The sequence below is a fragment of the Ceratina calcarata genome, unplaced genomic scaffold (assembly GCF_001652005.2).
Source record: "Ceratina calcarata isolate Rehan_Ccalc_2016 unplaced genomic scaffold, ASM165200v1 scaffold135, whole genome shotgun sequence".
NCBI classification, from domain to species: domain Eukaryota; kingdom Metazoa; phylum Arthropoda; class Insecta; order Hymenoptera; family Apidae; genus Ceratina; species Ceratina calcarata.
The window spans coordinates 15453-37411 of record NW_017134582.1 but is presented as its reverse complement, the minus strand read 5'-3'; the positions used below and the strand labels follow the sequence as shown (position 1 = coordinate 37411).

The window sequence follows — 21959 nt, the reverse complement described above, 5'->3', positions numbered from 1 at the left end:
CACTTATATTGTTTCCTAAATGAAATCAAAATTTTGACATTCAACATAATTATTCGTAAAATTTTCTAACAACCTTCTAAGATTTCTAAAATTTGGCACAGTCTTCTATTAACGTAACACCTGATGACTGTTAAAATGATTTGTAATTTCTTTTACTCAAGAGCTCGTACAATCTTAGGCGGAAGAACGGTCTGACGTCGCATGTGGGATGGTCTCTCATCATAATCCTTTCATTTTGATTTCTTGAATAGCGAATACGTTATTCATTATACACATGTATATATTTTAACAATAAATCAATCACTGTACTTTATATCATATAAAAAGGCAGAAGAAAGAGACACGAAATTGGTAGAGGTGGTTAAATTACACGTTATGTTTCTATAAATAAAAGTAATAAGTAAAAATTCTCGCGTTTCGGGTACAAAATTTCTAGAGGATCTGCATCGGTAGGATGAAATTTAACCAGCTTTGCGGTGCTTTCCTCTCGAGACGTTTCATTCCGCGGATGAAAAGCGTCCGCGGGATTACCTTTACAAAATACACGAGGATCCTCCGCGTTTTCGCGGAGAAGGCGGCTTGATCTCCTCGCTCTCCTCCCCGCTCCGCCTCTCTCTTTCTTTCCGCAACGTTTTGAATACGATTTTATGGCTGGCCGTTTTGGAGAAAGGAACGCCGCGAACGTTAACCCACCTTTTACTAGTGCTAGACGAAACCGCGGTGACAAAAACGGAGGAGAAAGCCTCACGCATATTTCGCTTCCCATTGTTTCGCTGAGATATTTTCAAACTTGAAAATTATTATATTTCAGATCCTTTTACTCCTACGCATTTACAGTCAGAAATTTAATCCCATCTCATGAAACGTAGAAAGATGAATAACAAAAGGAGAAAGAGGAAAAGGGGGGAAGGAACGTCTGGTTCTTTTCGCGAAGCGACGCGTGAAACGTAACCAACCCCACGCGTGGGTTGGATCACCTCGAGGGGTGTAAATGTACTGGATGGCGGATAGATTCGCAAATATACGAGAGAGCGCAGACGGAAAGGGGTGTTTGCGACGAAGGGCGACGGACGCGCCAGAAATTCCACGAAATTTAAACCTCCAGACATCCATCACTATACGCGACAGCCGGCTCACTCCCTCAACTTCTGCGAACGTACCAGACTGTGCGCTCTTCCCGTGACCTGTGCTTCGCCAACAAATTCATCTGGTATTATCTCATCAAGTATCATCTGTCGTTTCCATCGGAATCTCTACATCGAGTATTTCAACACAAAACGATTACCTGACATCCATTTATAACGTAACATATACTATAATTATTGCGTAAAGAGGATACATGATTAAGATTTTAATTTGATAGAGCTTTCTAATAATTTGAGCGACAAAGAAAATTAGAGGTTGTGGCCAAAGCTTATTTAAATTAAAGTGCAAATGAACATTAAAGTATGAATATACAGAGTGACTCAGACAAAGTGTTAGAGCCGAAAAGGGGTTTCTGAACGACAATTTCCTTTGGTAAAAGTGAGCCGTGGTTTTTGAATTATTAAAGAAACACACTGACCAATGAGAGCAAACGTAGGGCCCGCGCCCAACCATGGGTAGGTTGGCTTGGATCGTGACGCTCGGCCGTGGCTTAGCGCTGGCCCTACGCTCTCTCTTATTGGTCAGTGTTTTTCATTAATAATTTAAAAATCATGCCGCACTATACATTTTGGTAAAGGAAATTGTTGTTCAGAAACACTTACAGAATCACCTCCCGTCAGGTCTAACACATTTTCTGGGACACCCTGTATAATGTGTAGATCTCCGTACATCAGGAAAGGAACTCATTTTCACAGAAAAAGGACAACGTGTGCAGCGTCGAGTTTGAGCGTACTAGCGAGAGGATTAAATCTTGAAAGCTGTAAATTATAATCCTGTCCGGTTGCCCTGAACCGTGAACGGCTTCGCGTTTTTCATCGGAGTCAGATTACTCGCCAGGTAGACCATGCGAAATTATAACGAGCATAAAAATGCGCGTTTACCTGTAGACACCAGACCGTGGTCTCTTCGCTGCAGTGGGAACGCTCCGAGCATTGTTCACCATGCACGCGCGTGAGAAAGCCAGAGGAAAATGTGGAGAGCGGAACAGTGCTCTCTTGTCATGAATGTAAATTTTTCAAGCGACCAGTCCGGCCGGATTGCATGCATCCGTGCATCGGCTGGGTTTAATTAGAAGCGAACGCCGTTATTGTTTTCCCGCTTGTCGGTGAACGTTTAAATCCTTTCAATGATTTATTTCCTTCTTCAATTTGTGCAACAATGCGGCCAGGGCGCATGATGTTTAACAACTCGTCTGATTCCGTTTGAGTTTTCTGCATTTGCCTCGTCTTTGTTTTGCGAGAAATTGTGGTAACGTTATGCATCATTTAAAACAGAGAAAGAGAGAGGAATAGGAGAATGAAAGAGGAAGCAGATCGTTGATATAATGAAGAAAAAGTAACAAGTACCGAAAACATCACCGAAAGAGGCGAGACGATGTTCTCTTTAGAATGTAAATGCGTTCTATGGAAATCCGAGAGAATGTATGTATACTTTGCCTATACGTGCAGTATACGTATATAGGTACGTATTATGATGTTGCTTGAGGTACATCGGTAATTAAAGAGTCGCGACCTTGTTGCTTCAGTTTGTACGTAGGTAATATTTAGATTGCCCAGAACGATGGTAATTCATTAAATTTTATTTATATTAGATTGTCGCGACACTTTATTTCAATTATTATCGATTGCTTCGAGAAAATGAAACGATCAATTCTACAAAATACGGCTTAAGGTCTGTCTACACTGACGACACGATAACGACATCCTAGGTTTTTTGGGGTGGTGGGGCGGCCGAGCCAGTACCGTAGCCTTTACAACTGAGAGTATAGGGAAAAGCGTGTAAAAGCAGTTGTAATGATTTAGTTCAATAAATCTGACACAAGAATACACTTAGAATTATATTTTGCTAGCTAATCCCAGAAGTTTTAAAAAGGTTGCTTCATGTGACTTTCGGAGATTCTAAAAAAAGGCACTCTACAAAAGAGTAAATCGTAAAACTCAATATGAAAATAAACACGAGATACTGTGCATTCATTATTTATTAATAAACAAATTTGTACGACGTCTAATGTTACAACTTGAATTTTACCCAAATAAATACATATTTTCAACAAACCTTCCATCAAAATTCCTTTTTTTAACATAAACTTGGATGCATATATCAGTTTTATCCGAGACTATTCAAGTGAAGAGCATCGTGCAGTAGTGCTCTAGTCGGTGGTTTGCCAGTGTTCCTGATGTGCTGAATAACATTAACAGTCTGTCTTATCACGCCGCTGTTAAGATCTGTATTAGATATTATAGATAGACCATGTACCCAAGATTCGATCGCTTTACATCGATTAAACGATAGAACACAGAAATTAATTTCATCTCGTTTATGATATTGAAATATTGAATCGGGAAACTGTTCCATCGTTACGTAACTCGTTACGATTTAAAGTTTAAATACAGGCAGAGTTTCATTTTATTCCGACGATACTGTTAACGAGTTTGTATCGTTTATTGGCGGAAAATTCCGCTTGTTCTCGAAAGCTTCATAACTATATCATTGTTTAATAAATCGTCGGCCAAACTCAATACCCCGCGTTGATCTTTATCTTGTTAGTTAATTGGATTTCGCCAGGTAGGACTGACTGTTCCGGTCTGTTGAAAATTGATCTGTACAAACATTTTTCGACCGCAAATTTAAGTTACGAGCATCAATTCGTTAATTGTGTAATCGATTCATAATTGCTTCACGCTCGTATTTATTAGAATTAATCAATTTATTGAACTTTGCTGCTCGCTTCGCTAGCCACAAATTCGGTTTGGCAAATCTTTGAAGATGTAACGATGAAGAGGATGCTACAGTATACTCGCGAGACGCAAGCAGTGGACATGTTCTTCAGGATTACTCATGTGTCCTAAGTGATACTTGGCACTCAGGCGCGTGTCTTGTACGCTGGCTTCTGGCCGGGAACTTGGGGACAAACTTTCGCGAAATTCTCGTCTCAATGGACACTGACCATTAAAGCCACTTAGGGTACCAGGATCTCCCCTTAAGCTCGCCCGTCCGGGAGGATGTTTCGTCGGCCACGAAATATTCTCGAGCGTGGCATGGTAGCAAGCTTGTGCCGAGATTTTCGAGACGCCGAATAGTTCTCAAGTTTCCTTGAAAGCCATCGTTTTACGAGTTTCGTGACATTTTTACTTTTCCTTCACATATATTACCAGACACAGGATCTAGGTACGTAACTACGTACCTCAAGACGACCACTTGGACTCGCCATTGTTTCCATCAACGCGAGACTACGTGTCCTATTCTTCGTTTTCAAGAAAGTGAAGAAGGCGTTGGGAAAAAAAGTAAAACGCAAGTTTCTTATAAAAAAGAAATTGCGGAACGCGATGCGGGGAGAACGTACGTATCTCCTTCTCGCATCTTATCGCGGTTTTTGGTCGAGGCCAGGTCGAGTTTAGTCGAGTTTCCGGTAACTGGAAGACGGAAGAAGCACGCGAGCAAACTTCGCGGAAGTTTTCGTCCTAGGGATAGCTGACCGCGAAAGTCATTTACGGTACCAGAATGTTCTCTTAAGGCCCGTTGTCGTGAAATATCCGAGTGTTTTATATTTTACGAGCCGTACAAACTGCTGCTGGGAGTTTGCTCGAATTCGCGCCGCGGAACTTGATTCATATACCTACAAGTTCACTCCTCCTGCAAATTGTATAACAGTTTTACTGGATACTTTTGTTCGCAAATAATAACGCATAATGAGACATTCCTCGAGAACACGAGTTAGAAAGCACTTGTAAAAGTGAACTTTTGTAAGAAAGCTATAAATTGCATTGCGTTTGAAGTAATGAAATTGATATTGAATTTACTCATTAAAAACGAAACGTATAGCATACTCGTTGGAGCTGAATAAACACGCGCTTTTTACGCGGAGAGAAGAGAAAATAACATTTTTCTCTCTTCGTCCGCAGAGTAATTTTCTAAATCTCATGCATATGCAGGCGGCATCCGTTTTAAATGCCCCTTGTTAAGGTCGGTAAAATGCGGCACACGATAATTGTATTTCCGTAGAATTTTTATTACGCTCGACGACATGACAACGAGCCACCCGGACAGTAATTACACGTCGTACGCAGGTTTTTAGCTCGAAGCGGATGCTACGGCGGCAGAAGTTTCTGCTGGTACCTACATTGGCCGTCGGCTACGAACTTTGCAACAAACTTGCCCTCACGTTCTTTCCTTATACCTCCCCCTAGTTGACGTAGTTACTGACCGCCAGGGCCACTTATGATGCAACGACATCCCTTGGGAAAAGAAATTTGTTTAGCCGAAACTTTTAAACTCGAAGTCCTGGCGGTTTCCTCGTCGAAAATGTAACATTAATTTGCAAAATATTTTTATTATCGTCGAAATTGTTTATCACGTTCGTCCGCTTTTAATTACATTTTAGTCGTTGAATAAAATTAATAATCGTTAGTAGGGAGGTTCGAATAAATTAAGCTGCAAATAAGATGTGCTGCTTGATTAAAATAATTGAAAAATAAATCGGTTATCGTTTCACATTTCGTATTTGTTTATTGCAACTCTGATCAAGGACACAATCACCAAGAATAAGAGTAACAATAAGCAGGCGCTCGGTAAAACGTTTGATTTGCAGTGTTACAGTAATTCGCACAGTAATGATTCATCTGTCGGACGTGTCCATTTCTACACCAGCAGTATCTTGGTATCGTGTTAGACTTCAAGTAATATTGATTGCACGCATCACTGCGATTTGGGCGACTCTGCTGACAAGTATCTACCGAGCAAGGTTGTGAGTGCACTGTCTCCAACGAGGACCAACCATCGTTCAGCCCCGGGTTTCGATAAAGAGCACGGGCATCGCAACAACGAGCGGCTTCCTTCTCGCGTGCGCTAATGCGATTCACTTGGCATCTGCTCGTGCAGTTCATTTGAGACCTGCTCGTAGAACATTGCGGGTTACCTTGCACTACGCAGCGGCTGATTACCGGCTTTGCGCAATAGCCGTAGCACTTTATCTTCGAGTTGTTGTAGACACATTCGGTCGATAGAGCGGTGTAAATCATTCCGCAATCTCCCCTCTTTCTACGTCTGTCCAGCCACGTGCTTGAGTGGCAAGTCAACATCGTGCCAGTTTCAAACAAACCCGCGGTGAAGACCGGCCGCCGATGATCTCCGGTGTCGATGTGCTTCGACGCGTCTAATGTTACCTCAGAACCGACCGCCATATCTTCCATTCCTAACTGTTCCTCGGTCACTTCCTCTATCTCTGGTCCCTCTTCCTGTTCCTCTATCGCGGCCAAACTCGAACTGGGTTTTGGAGTTTTTGCCGGTACCGGAATCGCTGGTTCCATACTCGTACTATCACCCTGATCGTTCGGTTGCATACTGACGGCTGTCATGTCGTCCGTTTGCGCGGGTTCGGATATGATCAGATTCGGACAACCAGCGTTGCACTGTGGTGCCCCGCACTTGATCTTCATCTGAGCGTATTTCAAACACGAGGGATAGGATGCAGCCAATCGACGTCCCGGTGGACTCCCTTCTCTCACGGCCTTCTGCCTTTTCTCGGTTTTCCCCGGGCAAATCACCTTTTTCTGAACTTCCGGCGACGTCGGCTGGTGCGGTACCGTCGGACCTGGTTCAGAAGGACAGAGCTCCGCCGTGTTCACAGCTTTGTCCCTGTACGAATTGAGGACCACGTATTTCCCGTCGCAGATGTCCGCTCGGACCATTCCGGGCCTCGGCGGCCCCTGTACCTCTGCTCGCATGGAATCTGGAATGTCCGTCATCGAATATATCTCCGCGATGACGCTCACCTCGTCGGTCTCGACGTTCGATTCGATCGAAGCATCTCTAGATGTGGTCGATTGACAGTACTCCGATTCAGACGTTATGCCAGTCTTGCTGTCTTTCATTAGGGCTGCCCTTCCCAGGGCTGAGCAATCCGAGTCGCAATCAATCATTGTGGTCGGTTTTAGTAGTTTTATGAAGTTTTTCATCCGACGTAGACTCTACTTTATTCGTGAATAAGAATGTGTGGAAGAATAGTTAAAAAATTCATACATATGTAACGCAGAAATGTTTTCGTATTTCCGTTTTACCTGCTGTATTCTAGAAGTCATTTTTGGTTTGCGGGTACAGGCTACGTTACTTCTTAACAACGTCTTTTTTTTATAGATCGTTTAAGTAACCATTTTTTGAAAGCGGAATCGCATTATTCCAAATTTTGTTTTCCATTTGTGAAAGGGAAATTTGGACAAATTGCAGTTGCAAGTATTTTTCTTTGTTTTTAGTAATCTTTATTAATTAATTATAAATATTGAGAGTCACACTGTCGATTTAGAACGCGGATTGTATTTTTTTAGGGAGGAATGGAGTCGTGAGGTTATGAGATGTACGTGTACATAATGAACTTAGGTGCGTTTGCAGCTTTATTTACATTTACATAATGAATACAGGAATTTGTATAGCCTTCTATTGTCACGATGTTTCCGAGTACTTCTTCGATACTGTAAAGCCAGATTTACACTATACGTTACATCATTGCATGTGGTCCTAATGAATGTATAAAGAAACTTTGTGATGTCCTACCTTCCAAAAGTTCTCTACTTTCACTGTGGTATCCGGGGTTTTAGCCTTCCGCAAGGTCCACTACAGGCATCGTAACCCGGTCCTGAAATCCAATGTAGTGCAATTTATTTTTTATATCATGAAAATTCAGTCAGTCAACAGTTTTATGTAGGTAGTAAGAAACGCTAGTTTTTAACAACTGCCTGTATATACAACACGAAAGAAATTCAAAATGTCGAATTTACATGTATATAAGGGTACGCGGTGCCCGACGGCAATGCTGCCGCCTGACGGGCTTCAAACTTGCCTTCGGGCCGCTACCGCGCCCCTTGATAAAGCGTTTTCGTCCATGTGTGTACCTTTTTGATCCACTTCTTATTAGAAATTAGAACACTGGTGCTGATCGTTTCAGACACCATATATATGTATACATATCTCGCTAAATGAGTTCCAAAAACTTAGCGCTTCCTCTCTACGTGTCCGACACGTTAATCGACTTAGAAATATTACTAATTGGCTGCACAGGATCGTCTGCGTGGCGGGGTCTCTCCCTCTCGTCGGATAAATAGTTCATGTCGTCTAGCAGCTCTCTACTCGGAGTTTCTGTAGGTCTATAGGCCCATTGCGGAGCCATAGCAGGGGCGGGATGTCCTACTGCCCTTTGCTGATCGTACGGCGAGTAGTCATCCGGCTGAGGCTGCATCCCCGGCGCCTGTGCAGAATATTCAATCTCAGCATTTCGTTTTACCATTAATTCCCGCTCCTCCGATGTAACTGTACGATCGAGAATATTCACGCGAAAACTGTCCGTTCATTAGTTACGGAAGAAACGAGTACGTACTTCGGTTTCCATTGGTTCTGTCGGTAGTTGTTGAAACGGAGGCGGCGGCGGCGGCGGCGGCGGTGGCGGCGGCGGCGGCGGTGGCGGCGGCGGCGGCGGCGTTTGTAGGTGCGGTTGTTGTTGATCATCGAGATTCGCTTGCAATTTGATGCTCATCAACACTTGACGCTTTCTATTCCCGATTTGAAACTCGGATAAAATCTGGGTCAGAATCGTGTTTGACGTCTGCATCTGCACGCTGACGTGCATCCGCCTTCCATTGATTTCTTTGCTGAACTCGAACGGTCCACCTGGAAGTGAACGGTCTAGATCCTGCGGCATATCCGGCATCGGTTGCAACGCTGTAGTGTCTGCGATAGGGGCATCTGTTGGGGCAGCTTCAGGAGCAGTAGCGATTGGCGGGGCAGCAGGAACCGGTGAAGAAGTTGCGGCCGGTCGCGACGTAGAGGGACTAATATCTTCCTGGGAAGGGGAAGATACGATGGGACTATCTGACGTGTCTCCTTCAGGATCCTGAGGTCCAGCATCGTCCGCCTGGTCATCCATTGTGACTGCTGCGGATGGATCATCGGGTCTGAGGGCGTCGATATCACTGAGATCGTCCACATCAGCGTCTCTATCGTCTCCATCACCCCTAACTTCGTCTGCACCATCGTCCCTAGCTTCATCCGGAACATCTTCCCTAGCTTCGTCCGCAATATCGTCCGGGATATCATCTCCTTCGTACGTAGGCAAACTGACAAAGCTGTCAGTTTGCGCGGGTGGTGGTGCAGGAGGTGGAATACCAGCTAGTATGGCAGAAGGTGGCCTGGCAGGAGTTACAGAAGGTGGCCTCGCAGGAGTTACAGAAGGTGGCCTGGCAGGAGTTGCAGAAGGTTGCCTGGCAGGAGTTGCAGAAGGTTGCCTGGCAGGAGGAGGCACCGATGGAACTCTTTGAACATCGGGTACTCTGGTCCTCGATGGTCTTAGTATGTCCGCAGGGTCTCTAACGCACACATCTGCGACAGGACGTGCGGGCTGAACACGGTCTATTTTCTCTACCCGTGAAGGTAGTCTGTCCGTTTGTCTAGCCGGTCGTGTAGGAACTGACGTTAATGGTTGCCCAAGTCGAGCCGCGGATGGTCCTGGCCTCGGCCTGCAAGTGCACGGATCCGTTCGGCTAGGTATCTGTCTGGGATCTATTCCGCTTACTGGCGGACTTTCTCTGATGAGCATACATTGTACCCCTCTGCCTACTGCTGGCCGTTGAGCAGCTGTTAGGACTCTGTCCGGCTTCGTTACTTGTTTTTTAGCTGGTCTGCTTACATCGTGCCGTATTCTTGAAGGGGCTTCCGCAACCGTGGATCTTGCAGTTGTAGAAGACTGTTTTCTTGGCGCTCTCTGAAGAGCTAATCTCTTTATCACTTTCGATTCCTCTTTCCGTGGAAGAGGATGCAACGTGGTGCCTATTTCTTGTATCACTGGACTCTCTTGTTCTTGCATTGCCAGCGGCATCGCATCAGGATACATTCCTAAACGTTGTATAGCTTTCACTCGTTTCTCATAGGTCATACTCTCCTGGACGTAAGGAGCCGACGGTTCGACTCGGGCTCGAATCGCGTTCGCCTGAACACTGACATCTATGTGTACGGTGGCCCTTTCGATTTGATCGTCGTGGATTTCGAACGGTTGCATTTGTGGTTCCGCTATTGCTTGCTGACTATTAGCTGGGTTCGACTGTGTCGCTGGGTTCGACTGTGCCATTGGGGCTGGGTTTGCCATCGGGGATAGATTTTGATTTTTACTGGCGCGTTTGCCGGTCACTTTCTTCTTCTGATTAGTCTCACCTCCGCCCCGTTTACGAAAGCTATTGTGCGGAAGGTGTCGCAAATTTTTCGAGCGAGGGCGAGAGCGGCAATCCTTTTTCGATATTACCTCTGCATGGACAATGGGCTTCCAACAATCATCTGGGAATGAAAGTGCCGAACTTTGTAAGAAACTAATTACTAGGATGTATCAAAAACTTTAACACTAAACTTATCATGCACCGGTCGAATGAGCGGTTTTAAATTCTTCTATAAGAAATAAAGAGAAAACGAAGTTTGTACTGTCATCTTGTCGAAGTTGTAATTATTATTTGAGCTGCAGTCTAAACGAAATTCCACTCAAATGTAAAAGACATAAGTGTAGTATATTAGTGAAGAAAAGCTGTCGATAGATTTAATGTTACGTTGAAAGTTATAATTGAAGGTATGGAATGTTACGTAAAAGAGGAAAGTGGTATTTATTTCATCTTACAGTTACAAATTAGTGTATCGTGATTATTTCACCGTGTAATTTAACCCTCACACTGCATCCCTGGATGATTCGCGTCCGTGATTTCGTCCTTTTCTTGGAACTGCAACGTGCGGTTACAAATTCCTTTCTCTACGTGTACCCTAAAAAAAATTTGCCAACTGAGGAGACCACAAAGTGTCATCACGATGTTCACACTCGGTATAGTAAAAACGAAAAAAGAAATTAACGGACCACGCGGAGAACACCGGACACGGAATATGTCTTTTTTACGTGCAGTGTGAGGGTGTTAAAATATAGTTGAACTTGTAAACGTACTTTGACAAAGGGGCATTTGACAGTTTGGTAGTCCAGCGATATTTTCATAGCAGACATTTCTGCAGCAATGTACGTCGCACTTGTTCGCTTTGTGCGTGATCATCTCTTTCCAGCATTGTCCTCCGTACAAGCAGTCATTGTACGGTTCCGATTGATTGCACTGATCAGCACACGTGACGTTATTCGCGCAGTCGTTCGTGCACGTGCCGCACGTGAAACGTTCGCGTTCCTTGCTGGCGCATGTCTTCGATCGTTTCAGTTTCGAAGATTGTTTCACGATCTGACCGATACTCGTCGTCGCCACTTTCATGAAACTTTTGTACGTGTCCTGCAGCTGTGACCAGATCTTCCCCCTTCGAATGTCATCCAATAGCGAATAATCGATCGCCTCGCATTGCTGGCTGCAACCCGTCATCTTTTTGTTCAGGTACATAGAGCTGTCTGTTTGTGCTCTACAGACAAGAGTATTTAAATACATTAATTAAGTTTTAATTCTGGCCTCCCGCCCCCTTCCCATCCTTTCAAGCCCCGGAAAAAGTTTTCGCTTGATTTTCAGTAGTGTAATGTTCAGTAGAATATCTTAAGTGGGAATCGACCTTCAAGAGTATGCGAAATGTTGATAAAATTTTTACCTGCAATCTCGCATATCCTGAAAGCATACAGTGGACCGCGTGGTCCTCGCCATTTCGGCGCAAAAAGGTTCTCGGTGCATTTGTTCCGTACAATCGTGCGTGTCAATGGTCGCAATTCTATCGGAACAGCTACGGGCCACTGCACCCGGTCGACCTTTGCAATCCAGATTACATTTCGGGCCGCTTCTCTTCAGTTTGCTCCTCAGCGAGTCCGATTTGTTCCTTTTCACGCGATCCTTTCGCCGGTCGTCTTTCAACGATTCCGTCGAATCCTCGCATCGGATTGTTTGACCGGATGCGAGCTTGCAGACGTCAGCGACACTCTCGCCGATTTCTACGAACAAGCTGGCCTTCGATGGCGTGCACTTTCTCGAACAGAACGAGCATGCGGAATGATTTGCTTTCGCGCAGTTCTCCAGTTTCGCGAAGTGCACGCGTTGCAGACACTGTTTGCTGGACGTATCAGTGGCGAGGAAATCGCATTTCGGTTCGCTCGAGCAACAGTTACCAGCTTCGGAATAGGTAGAGCAAGATCGTCGGCGACGCACGCTCATGTTCGATGAATACACTTTCATGTCGCGCGTGCAGCAACACTCCTCGAAACAGGAGTTCCTCGAATCAAAATCGGTGTTCTGCCAGCTCTGATATGCGCCGCAGTCGTCGTCCTGTATCTCCATGATGTATGGCTCACAGTTACCGCAACAGTTCTCGAAGGTGCAGCGGTAGTTGGCTTCACCGCATCTGTGTACGTTTCATTGAAATGTTCATTATGCTATCAATGCTTGCAATATACCTTTAGTATGAATAGATTTTGTGATTTAATTGTATATCCTAACTGATGAATTTGAACGCATCAATTGAACAAAACTGTTTACAGTACTCTTCGTTTGAATAACTTCGGGTAAAAATTGATATATAAGCTTACGTCATAGAAAGGAATTTTTTTTCAAATTCTTGTTTACTAGTTTAATCCGTTTGCATTATAAATCAGGAAAAGACATTAGTTTACATTGATGTACAAACTTCAAAAAGACGTTGTTGTTGGAAATATAACAGGCTTCTGGCTTCCACGTGAATAGCCTCAAGTGTTTAGTCACAGTTAGTCAATGCTTTGCGATAGATCAAAGAATAAATATTTAGGAAAATTCTACATTTCATCATTTCCGTATCTAAATTATATATATTTACATATCAATGTTATTTTACTCATATTATATGTATACAATTCCATATAAAAATATGGACTATTCGAAGCTGTCCAAGCGAACAGTATTGTATCTAAATAGATATGTACAGCACAATGAAGTCGACAGAAAGTGTTTAAAGAGTGCAAAATGCTGTGCTTCATCGGAAAGATGAATAGACAATATTTGTAAGCCATCATATTTGTTCCTATTAGTCTGTTAGGTGTCTTTACGTGAGATACCTGCTTGCTTGTTTCTTAGATTTCTTCGACCTGTTCGACGGGGAAAAGAATCTTCTACGTTTGGTTTCACTCTTTGGATTGCTTCTAAGGGATGGGAAATATAATACTTCAATAATAATACACGAACTAAGGAAAGGAAGTAGGATTACGAGGAAATAAAAAATTAAAAAATTGTTAAACACTCGTTGAAAATGTTATTATTGCATACATATCGTTTTATTTCTATTTTGAAGTACTCACGAGTCAAAGCAGCGTTTGAACGAAACGCTGTACATCGGTTTTTCCACCTCGAGGTTCTCGCAGGGTATCTCCTGCCGAGAAACGACGCTGATGTTGATTCCGCTTTTGCAGTTTCTGTTGGGATCATTAGTACGCTTCGCGTCGTATCTGCTCGCTGGGCATTCGTCCCCGTAATTATGTTGCCAAATATTTTCCCCGGTGCAATTGGCCACGTTCCCATCGGGATAGTTCACCTGACAAACCAGGTCTTTCGCCTGCTCACACATTTTCGTTTCCCAATTTTCTCTTCGTAGGCTGGCCTTCCGACACGGACGTTTCCCGTTCTCATTGGGATTCGCGGAATCGCCGTTTCTCACTGAGTCGTTCGACCCTCTCGAGGGGAGCTCCCGATTCTCTTCCCTCTCGTTTCCCGTGCTCGAATTTTTCTCGTCCGCCGTATCTGGTTGCGATTTTTCCGATCGATCGCGTTGCTCGACTCCGACTACGACGTTCTCGTTCAAATCCATGAAATCGTGCAGACCCGCTGCAAATCTATTCCCGCACGTTCGCGTTTATTTCGAGCGAGCAGGCGATTATCGAACGGTCGAACAATCATAGTGCGTTACCGGTATCACCGAGCTGGGCCGAAGAGCGTGCAAAAATGGTCGATTAGTTCCGAAACGTATGAATTGGAGATGTTTGAATTCCAGGGAATGCTTGCAGCAGAAATACTACTGACGGACTACACTGATCAGTTTAACACTCTTATTGCATTATAGTTTAACCACCGTGAATTGTGCTACCACGGCGCGATTAATATCTTGGTTCGTTGCGTCTAGTGAAACGTATGACATCTTCTGAAAACGATTCCTCATTTTATTGAATGAGCCGTATTGTCTCGATGATGAAAGTGTGATCTATGAAGCGAACAGTAATGATTTCCATTGAGTGAATAAATGGCTATTGCAAACTCCGAGGACCACTGATTCTGCGAATTAATTCATAACTGCTATCGTTCATTCAACAATTGTTACGTAGATACAACCTGTCTCAACCATTCATCCCTTCAATTCAATCAATGCACTCAAGGTAAACGCATCAGTCGTTTAAAAAATAATCTAAATATCTCAATAGAAATTCTGATGATCGTGACAAGGAATTAATACGAGTATCCTCGATGCTGCGATTGGGCGAATGAATTGGGATTTCGAATAATCCAGTTATACCAAAGGTTTAGCGGCAACGGTCGTATCACATTTTCGAGCGACGGTGACTTTCGGAAGCGGCGTAGAGGTGTCCCGTTTACTTTGGAACTTGTAAAATTTGGAATTTTCCAGGGTTAGTTGTCATTGCCGAATCGAGAGGGTGGAGGGCCGGAAGTTTGGTTATGAGAGGTCGGGAAACATTCGCGACTGTTATCGCGCGGCGCAGTTATCGCGCGGAGTATATTTTTACGCTCGCTCGCGACTCAGCGCCGTTCGATCACGGAACATTCATGGTACATCGAAAACAAACGCCTGCCCGCGCATCCACGTCGCGTCGCCCAGAAAGAATATATTCCATATTTTTATAGTACGTTCGATAAATATTTTCTATCTCGATCCATCCACGGACTTAACAGAAGGATTCTATGAATATTTGTCAAATAAGTATTGCCAACATCATGCGCTCACTGCGATGTCCGTGTATCGCATGTCGCGTGATATGAATACGTCATATGTACGTACATGTCGCGTAGTAATTTTAGCCTTTTGCTAACATTACGTATTTTAAAGTAATAAAAAACAATAGGAATGGAAAGGATGCTGGAAAGGAGGAAGAGATTTGATTTTAAATAAAAAGAACCATTGATTTGGGGGTGAACCCCAAGGGAAAAAGATCTTACGGCCAAAAACCTCGAATAACACTTTATGAACAATCAGAATACTTATTATCATGAGTCATCGTATTTGTGATAAGGCATCGGAATGCGCTCACTTTTGTTTAGTGGGATACTGGATCGAACTCAATCTCTAAACTGTACGTCTACGACAGTTAGTGGTACATGTACACAGGTTGCACACGGCCGTGTATGTGTATTCGACGCGTGGGAGCGCCTGGCGCGTTCGCGCGTATCCACGTCTAGGCAGCGCATGCACCAGAAAGGGAGAACCTAATCTGTGGCAATAATAGTTTACGTACAATACCTTCACGTATGATGTTGAATCGACACTAATAATCGCAAGTGTACGTCTACATTTTACACTGAATCACTACTTTATAATTATACATATAACTGGCTTCTGGGTTCCAGATGAATAGTCTCAAGTGTTTAGTCACACTTAATCGATGCTTTGCAATAGATTGGAGAAGAAATATTTACAGCAATTCTACATTTCATTATTATACATACATAAGTAATGTATATTTACATATCTATGTTATTTTATTCATGTTACATACAATTTTCTACGAAAAAGTAATATGGCCTATTGGAGGCTATCCAAGTGAACAGCATTGGATGTCGAGATCAGTGGTCAAACATGTGTCGATACTGTCGATACCACGGTCGTATACAATCTGAACCACGATCTTATAGAATCGTGATGTGATCTGAACCAATGTCTAACCTAGACCCTTGGAATCTCTCTATTAATAATGAAACTCTTCAGTCCATTAAGTTATATGGTTTTTGTGCCGCGAAAGGTGCTCGGCCTGTCGAAGATGTCCATGTTGGAGTATCTGCAATTTCGAAATCCCAATCAAAGCGAAGATCAAATATTGTCGAAGATGAAGGAACAAGGCTTGGACTCGGAGAAGCTGCTCGCCGAGCATCAACAGCAGATTGCCTGCGAGCAAAATCTGGCAACGGTTCTCAAGAAGCTCGACATCGGCTTTCGTATCACGAAAAGGTAACGCGAAAGAGTTATCGCGTAATAAACTTTAACCGCTCGAAAGAACAGCTGCACTCTACAACAAGTATGTAAGAAGGCAATGAAACGAAATGTACTTTCACTTTACGTTATGCGTATTCTTCTCTCTCGTGCAACTTATAAATGAACGACGACGTTTTTCGTTAATACGAGTTTTCGTTTAACGAGTGTTTTTCGTTAATAATTCAAAAACCATTGCTCACTTTGCATTTTACCAAAGGAAATTGTTGTTCAGAAACACCTCCAGAATCACCCCTTTTCGGCTCTAACACTTTTTCTGGGACACCCTGTACATAATAATTAATGCGGACGAAGCCGCGACGAGAGGGGGGAGGATCTAGCGTTCTACGTAAATAAAGATTCTTCAATTCTTTTTTAATTCTGAACATGTACTTATTACATTTTGTTCACTTCACGTTGAACAGTTACATTTTGCTACGTAGGATGGTAGACGCGTCGAAATGCGTAGAATGGGCGGATCTGGTGATTCCAATCGGCGGCGATGGTACATTTCTCTTAGCTTCAAAATTGATTACGGACAACCAGAAGCCGGTGTTGGGCATAAATCCGAACACCTCGAAGAAAAGTATTTTCACAATCCCGCCGAAGTACACAGTGGATATCGATGTAATATTTGATAAGCTTCGCACGGGAAACTACAAGCTATTGATGCGGAGTCGCATACGGACGGTAATGAACGGGACAGGTCTTTACAGACGACCTTTTCACATACACGAGAAGAGCCGCACGTACGGAGAAAGGAGAGCCGAGTAGGTGTACCTTGCAGATACAGTTATCCTCTCTGATACAAGCTAGTTCTACATCCTCGTCGAAAATCAATATGCGCATTTTTATTCGGTGCTTCAAAGGTACAATGACTATAATAGAGAAAAATTTCACCCTCATCCTTTCCTTCGGTTTTAGATATTTTAATTTACTATCAACTATACACACAGCACTATTCTTGGTAAGAAAGCTTTCTGTTCAGTTTAACGCATGACATAAAATTGATTAGGCAAAATGATAAACAGTTTAGAGCTTGCGATGAAAAATGCTACGTGCTATACCTGAGCAGGAATGCCAGAATGTAGGATTTCTCCTCTTCCCGAACTCTCCCCATCACTGTATGCTGCTGTATGCTCAATGTCTTCTCCCCACTTACATATGGCATTATTAGACATGTCCCCAATGATCATGGATAACGTAAGTGGGGGCAAAAACAAGTAGTGGGGGACAGCTTGGGAAGGGGAGAAATCCTACATTCTGGCATTCCTGTACCTGAGTTCCCGAGAGTCTAGGAGCGTTTCGTGCAGCTTGGAAGGTGGTGGGGGGTCGCAGCGAATCCCCTCCACACGGATCAGTATACACGGTAAAGCATTGACAATGAGATGCGCAGAACGATCAAAAACTGAACTGTACCCGCTCCTAGACTCTCGGAAACTCAGGTATAGATAGTTACATACGTACATGTACATGTAGTGGGTGCCCCAGAGTGCATGACTTTTCTCTAAGGGTATGAAAGAAAGTGAAATTCTTAGCCAAAAGTTCCTTTTCCACCAGGCCCTGTAATTGCGCTTAAATTTATTCTCATCTAATGAAATTAAACAGATCACTTATTATCCAGTCAATTAATCATTATTTTTGATAAGGAAAAACGTAAAATATCGATTAAAAAATATCACAAAGTGGAAGGATCTCGCGTCAGTGCACGGCAGTACATGACACTATAACAATTGTGGACGGCACGCCAATGGCTCACTTTTCTCGTTAATTATACTTTGTTAATAATAATGGGAGGGAAAAATGAAAGAGAAACTTCTAACTCTGAATTTCACTCTTCTTCATATTCTTAAAGGAACGTCGTGCATATTGGGAGATCCTGTATAAATTGAATTGAAAAAATTGAATACTTTTGATTTGTTTAACCCTTTGCACTCCGAACGATTCTGGACGTTGGCTATCAGCTACTCAGCCCCACTTTACGGCAGAAACGAACATTTACAGACCCTCGTATTATTTACTATAATTTTGGAAATAAGTAACGTATTATAATGATATTGGACTTATATGAATTGGTTGAAATCGAGGAAAGTATATTTGCAACAAAATCAATATTTTATTGTTTATAATTTTGTACAGTATGATAAGTTTTGAAACACTCCCCAATATGCATTGCTGGCTGATTAGTACATGTTTGACAATAATAAGTTGTTTGACGCCTGCCACCAGATGTTTTGCTGTTAGAACACACAATGCAGTCCCGTTTTCTTTGTCCCACATCGGGAATATGTAGTTTATTGTTTAATCTATTTCAGAAACAAGATGTGGATGGACGCGTTCTCGATACACGCTGACATTTCTTGTATATATCTTAGTACTTTTACGATATTTTGATTTGATTTCTTGTGCCATTTCAAGATAAAACTTCAGGAAAACATGCATGTCTCAAAAAGTTGCGCTGAAATAACTCAATTCCCCGTAATCACTAATAAACTTGAATGTCCCCTGAGAGAGGACATCCGAGTGATGTGCTAGAATTACGATGTCCCCTGAAAGGGGACAGCGGAGTGCAAAGGGTTAATTTTGTAAACATTTCTATACCTGAGTTCCCGAGAGTCTAGGAGCGGGCACAGTTCAGTTTTTGATCGTTCTGCGCATCTCAATACTTTACCGTGTATACTGTACCGTGTGGAGAGGGTCCGTTGCGACCCACACCACCTTCCAAGCTGCGTGTAACGCTCCTAGACTCTCGGGAACTCAGGTATAGTCAAGTTTCCATTATTTCGTACGGTTGAAAACTTCTTATCAAGTATAGTATACCTATTTCATTACAAAACATTTTCACTGCTTACATTCATTGTTTTCTTCTTTCTAATAAACACAACCGTGATTAAATTCATTGACTGATATCTCAATTATAATTTGAGTCATTGCACATACCTATATGTAGAATGAACATCAACGTTTATATTTTTTTGGCAATTGCTCATCCGAAATTGCACTGGAAGAAATGATAAAACAGCGAGGACAAAGTGTCTCTTCTCCCATGGAATGACTCGTTTAAAACGAAGTACTTTCTACGGGCAATCTACTCTCTTAAGTCTTAAGTTTTAAGGAAGCCATACGTATCGCTGATTCCGCGTTTTCATAAAGGCTCGTAATGCATCTTCATTTCCCGGCGTGCCGGGGACCTTCCGAGTAGTTTCAAGTTAGCCTCCCGTGAGCGGAAACTTGGGCAGTTATAACTTGTAAATTATAATAACAGGGTGGTTATGGCTTATGGGAAGAAGTCGTAGCCTGTTAATTGTGCACAACAGGAATTTTATGAGGATTTTATGAGTGAAAAGAAAGAAGAAATAAATAGATACAAATTAAAAACGAAGTTTAATGTGTAAACGAAGCTTCTCAATTATTCCATTCGTTTATTGATATATTGGCTAAGCTTACTTTAACCTAATTACACGATCGCTATTCCCTTCCTCTAACTACATCGAGAGTTTGTCATTAATGTCAATCTTCATTATTCTTCGTTAAGACACACTATTCCTCCCATCGTTCGCTCTTCGTTAACATCGTTAAAACTGAACAAACTCCTGTTTCTTGTAGCATAGTACTTTACCTCATTCTCTGCTATTTCCGGAGGAATGGATAAAAAGTAAAACGAATGTAAAACACTTGGAAACGTTTATCAATTCCATTAACCAGTTTCATTAAAACTAATTAAACTCTCAGGGCTCTGAACCCATCGACGCAAAGGAAAATAGCGGACGCTCTTCAGCCCCGTCAAAGGATTTTACCTTGGTTGGCGTTGAACGAAGTTAGTTAATACCTATCGCCCAATGATAGAACGTGCAAACGGTCAATCGTTTCGCATGACGATTTAGGTGTTCATGGGAGAGTTTTTAGCAGCCCGGCCGATATCTTTGATCGTGCAAGTCAACAATCAGAAATACCATGTTCGGAGTTCAGGTATATGCGTTTGCACCGGGTCCGGTTCCCATGGCTGGTTCAAATCCATGAACTATCAATCGGCCGAAACTGTTCGAAACATCTTCGAGATAGCTACCGGCAAGAAATTAAGCCCCGAGGAAACCGATGAATTACTACGCAAATACCACGAATCTCTATCATACCCCGTAGGTACATAACTAAAACGTATTTAACTATGCATATAATGAAGCAACAAAATAGTATAAAGAGGGAACTGAGAATTCAAACGATACAGTGTTGTAACTTGATCGGTGAGATTTTTATTGAACAAAAATATAATTAGTCTCTATTAAGGATTCTGTTTCTATTTTTATTCTACATCATTGTCACAGTTAGATTTCGAGGTGTTTGGTTGGTAGTAAGAAAAATTTTCAAGAATAATTCTAGGAACCAAAATAAAACAAGAATAGAGAATAAAACGATTGGTGTTGAAACTCCAGTTGCATTGTAATTGTAAGCTATTAAAAATTACTCCTTGTGGTTGTGTTTTTCAAATACAACGTGTATCTTGTACCTTGTTAACACCTACCATGACAATGAAAACCACTGCCGTCAAAAGTAAGTTTTAATAGCTTTCATAAATCTTCTAAATTCCTAATTTTAATCATACATATTTTGGCTTCTACAGCCAATTCTTAAGGTTTTTACCAACAATATTAGTCAACCAGTCTGTATAATTACTTTTCAATTAACTTTCAATTCAGAATTTAAACTGAATGTGGATTTATGATTATTTATTTTTTTCTTATAATGGTAATTGCTCTGCCTGAAATGATTATTAACGTTATAAACAGTGTCCAGTAATGTCTGTTCCGATTCTTCACAGAAGACTTACAAATGACGCTTAAAATACGCGAAATGTACTTGGCGACACGATGCGTAAAAAACAAGTGTTGCCCAGACAAAGTGAAGTGTTTTACACTTACTGTGATATCGCGTGGCTTCGATGCAGCCCTAGTAATAGACGGGTCCATTTCCATACCCTTCAACGACGGCACATTGGCCTCGTTCGAGATCAAACCTGAGTATGCTTTAAAAAATATCGTTCTGACTTAACGTATGTACATCATACAATTCTTTAGAGTATAGAAATAAATGTCTTTTCAAATAATTCACATGAATAGGTAGCAAGCATCAATAAATTTTATAAAATAAGTCATACGAGTCTGTCTTCACTTTCAAATAATGTATCTTTAAAAAAAATAATTAAGGTAATTTACTGGTTAATTTAATTTAGTTTGTTGATAATAAATGTTGCGTTCTATATTTATTTTCTTTTGCTACTAATATTATGGGACAAATTTAAGGATGTATTGGCTATACAGTCAATCTCAAAAGTTTATGTACCTTAGAAAAAAGCATTTCGTATAATTAAAAAGAAATTAGACGTCGGAAGAATAATGCTAATAATAAATAGCTACGTGCTAAAAAGTATAGAAGGAAATATCAAATTAAGTATTGACGCTAACGAAAATTTTTTTTTCAAAATTTTGCAAAAAGCTTCGAATAAAAGTTGTTTTTCTTTTAATTTCGATATTTAACGAGTTATGTATGATTATTTGGCATTTTATTGATGTTGACAAAATCCGACCATCCCAGCGTCGAAATGGTGAACTTTTGACAAAAAATTTCGTTTTTCCTCAATTGCTCCTAAACCCTTGGTCCTACGGGAAAAT

At 42.0% G+C, this 21959-nt stretch overlaps 2 protein-coding genes across 2 annotated transcripts; one reads left to right on the top strand and one right to left on the bottom strand.

Moving 5' to 3' along the window:
• Positions 1 to 8596: 8596 nt before the first annotated feature.
• On the bottom strand, positions 8597 to 14163 carry LOC113464894 (uncharacterized; the record flags this gene model as incomplete). Its single annotated transcript, XM_026817492.1, has 4 exons — positions 13403 to 14163; positions 11737 to 12477; positions 11105 to 11556; positions 8597 to 10458 (listed from the first exon to the last, which is right to left on the bottom strand). Coding segments are annotated over exons 1-4 (3561 nt in total), but the record flags the coding sequence as incomplete, so codon positions are not given.
• Positions 14164 to 16084: 1921 nt separating this feature from the next.
• Positions 16085 to 21339, top strand: LOC108629513 (NAD kinase 2, mitochondrial). Its single transcript, XM_018032252.2, has 5 exons — positions 16085 to 16272; positions 16719 to 17063; positions 20026 to 20110; positions 20178 to 20433; positions 21110 to 21339. Exons 1-5 carry the CDS (start codon positions 16085 to 16087, stop codon positions 21337 to 21339), a joined length of 1104 nt encoding a protein of 367 aa, XP_017887741.2.
• The last annotated feature ends 620 nt before the right edge of the window (positions 21340 to 21959 follow it).

What these genes read in the sequence shown, in the direction of transcription:
- LOC108629513 (XM_018032252.2), top strand. Translation starts at nt 16,085, where the DNA reads ATGTCCATGTTGGAGTATCTGCAATTTCGAAATCCCAATCAAAGCGAA. An exon ending in TACGGAGAAAGGAGAGCCGA is followed by an intron (nt 17,064 to 20,025) that starts GTAGGTGTACCT and finishes TTAAACTCTCAG; the next exon opens with GGCTCTGAACCCATCGACGC. An exon ending in CTTGGTTGGCGTTGAACGAA is followed by an intron (nt 20,111 to 20,177) that starts GTTAGTTAATAC and finishes ATGACGATTTAG; the next exon opens with GTGTTCATGGGAGAGTTTTT.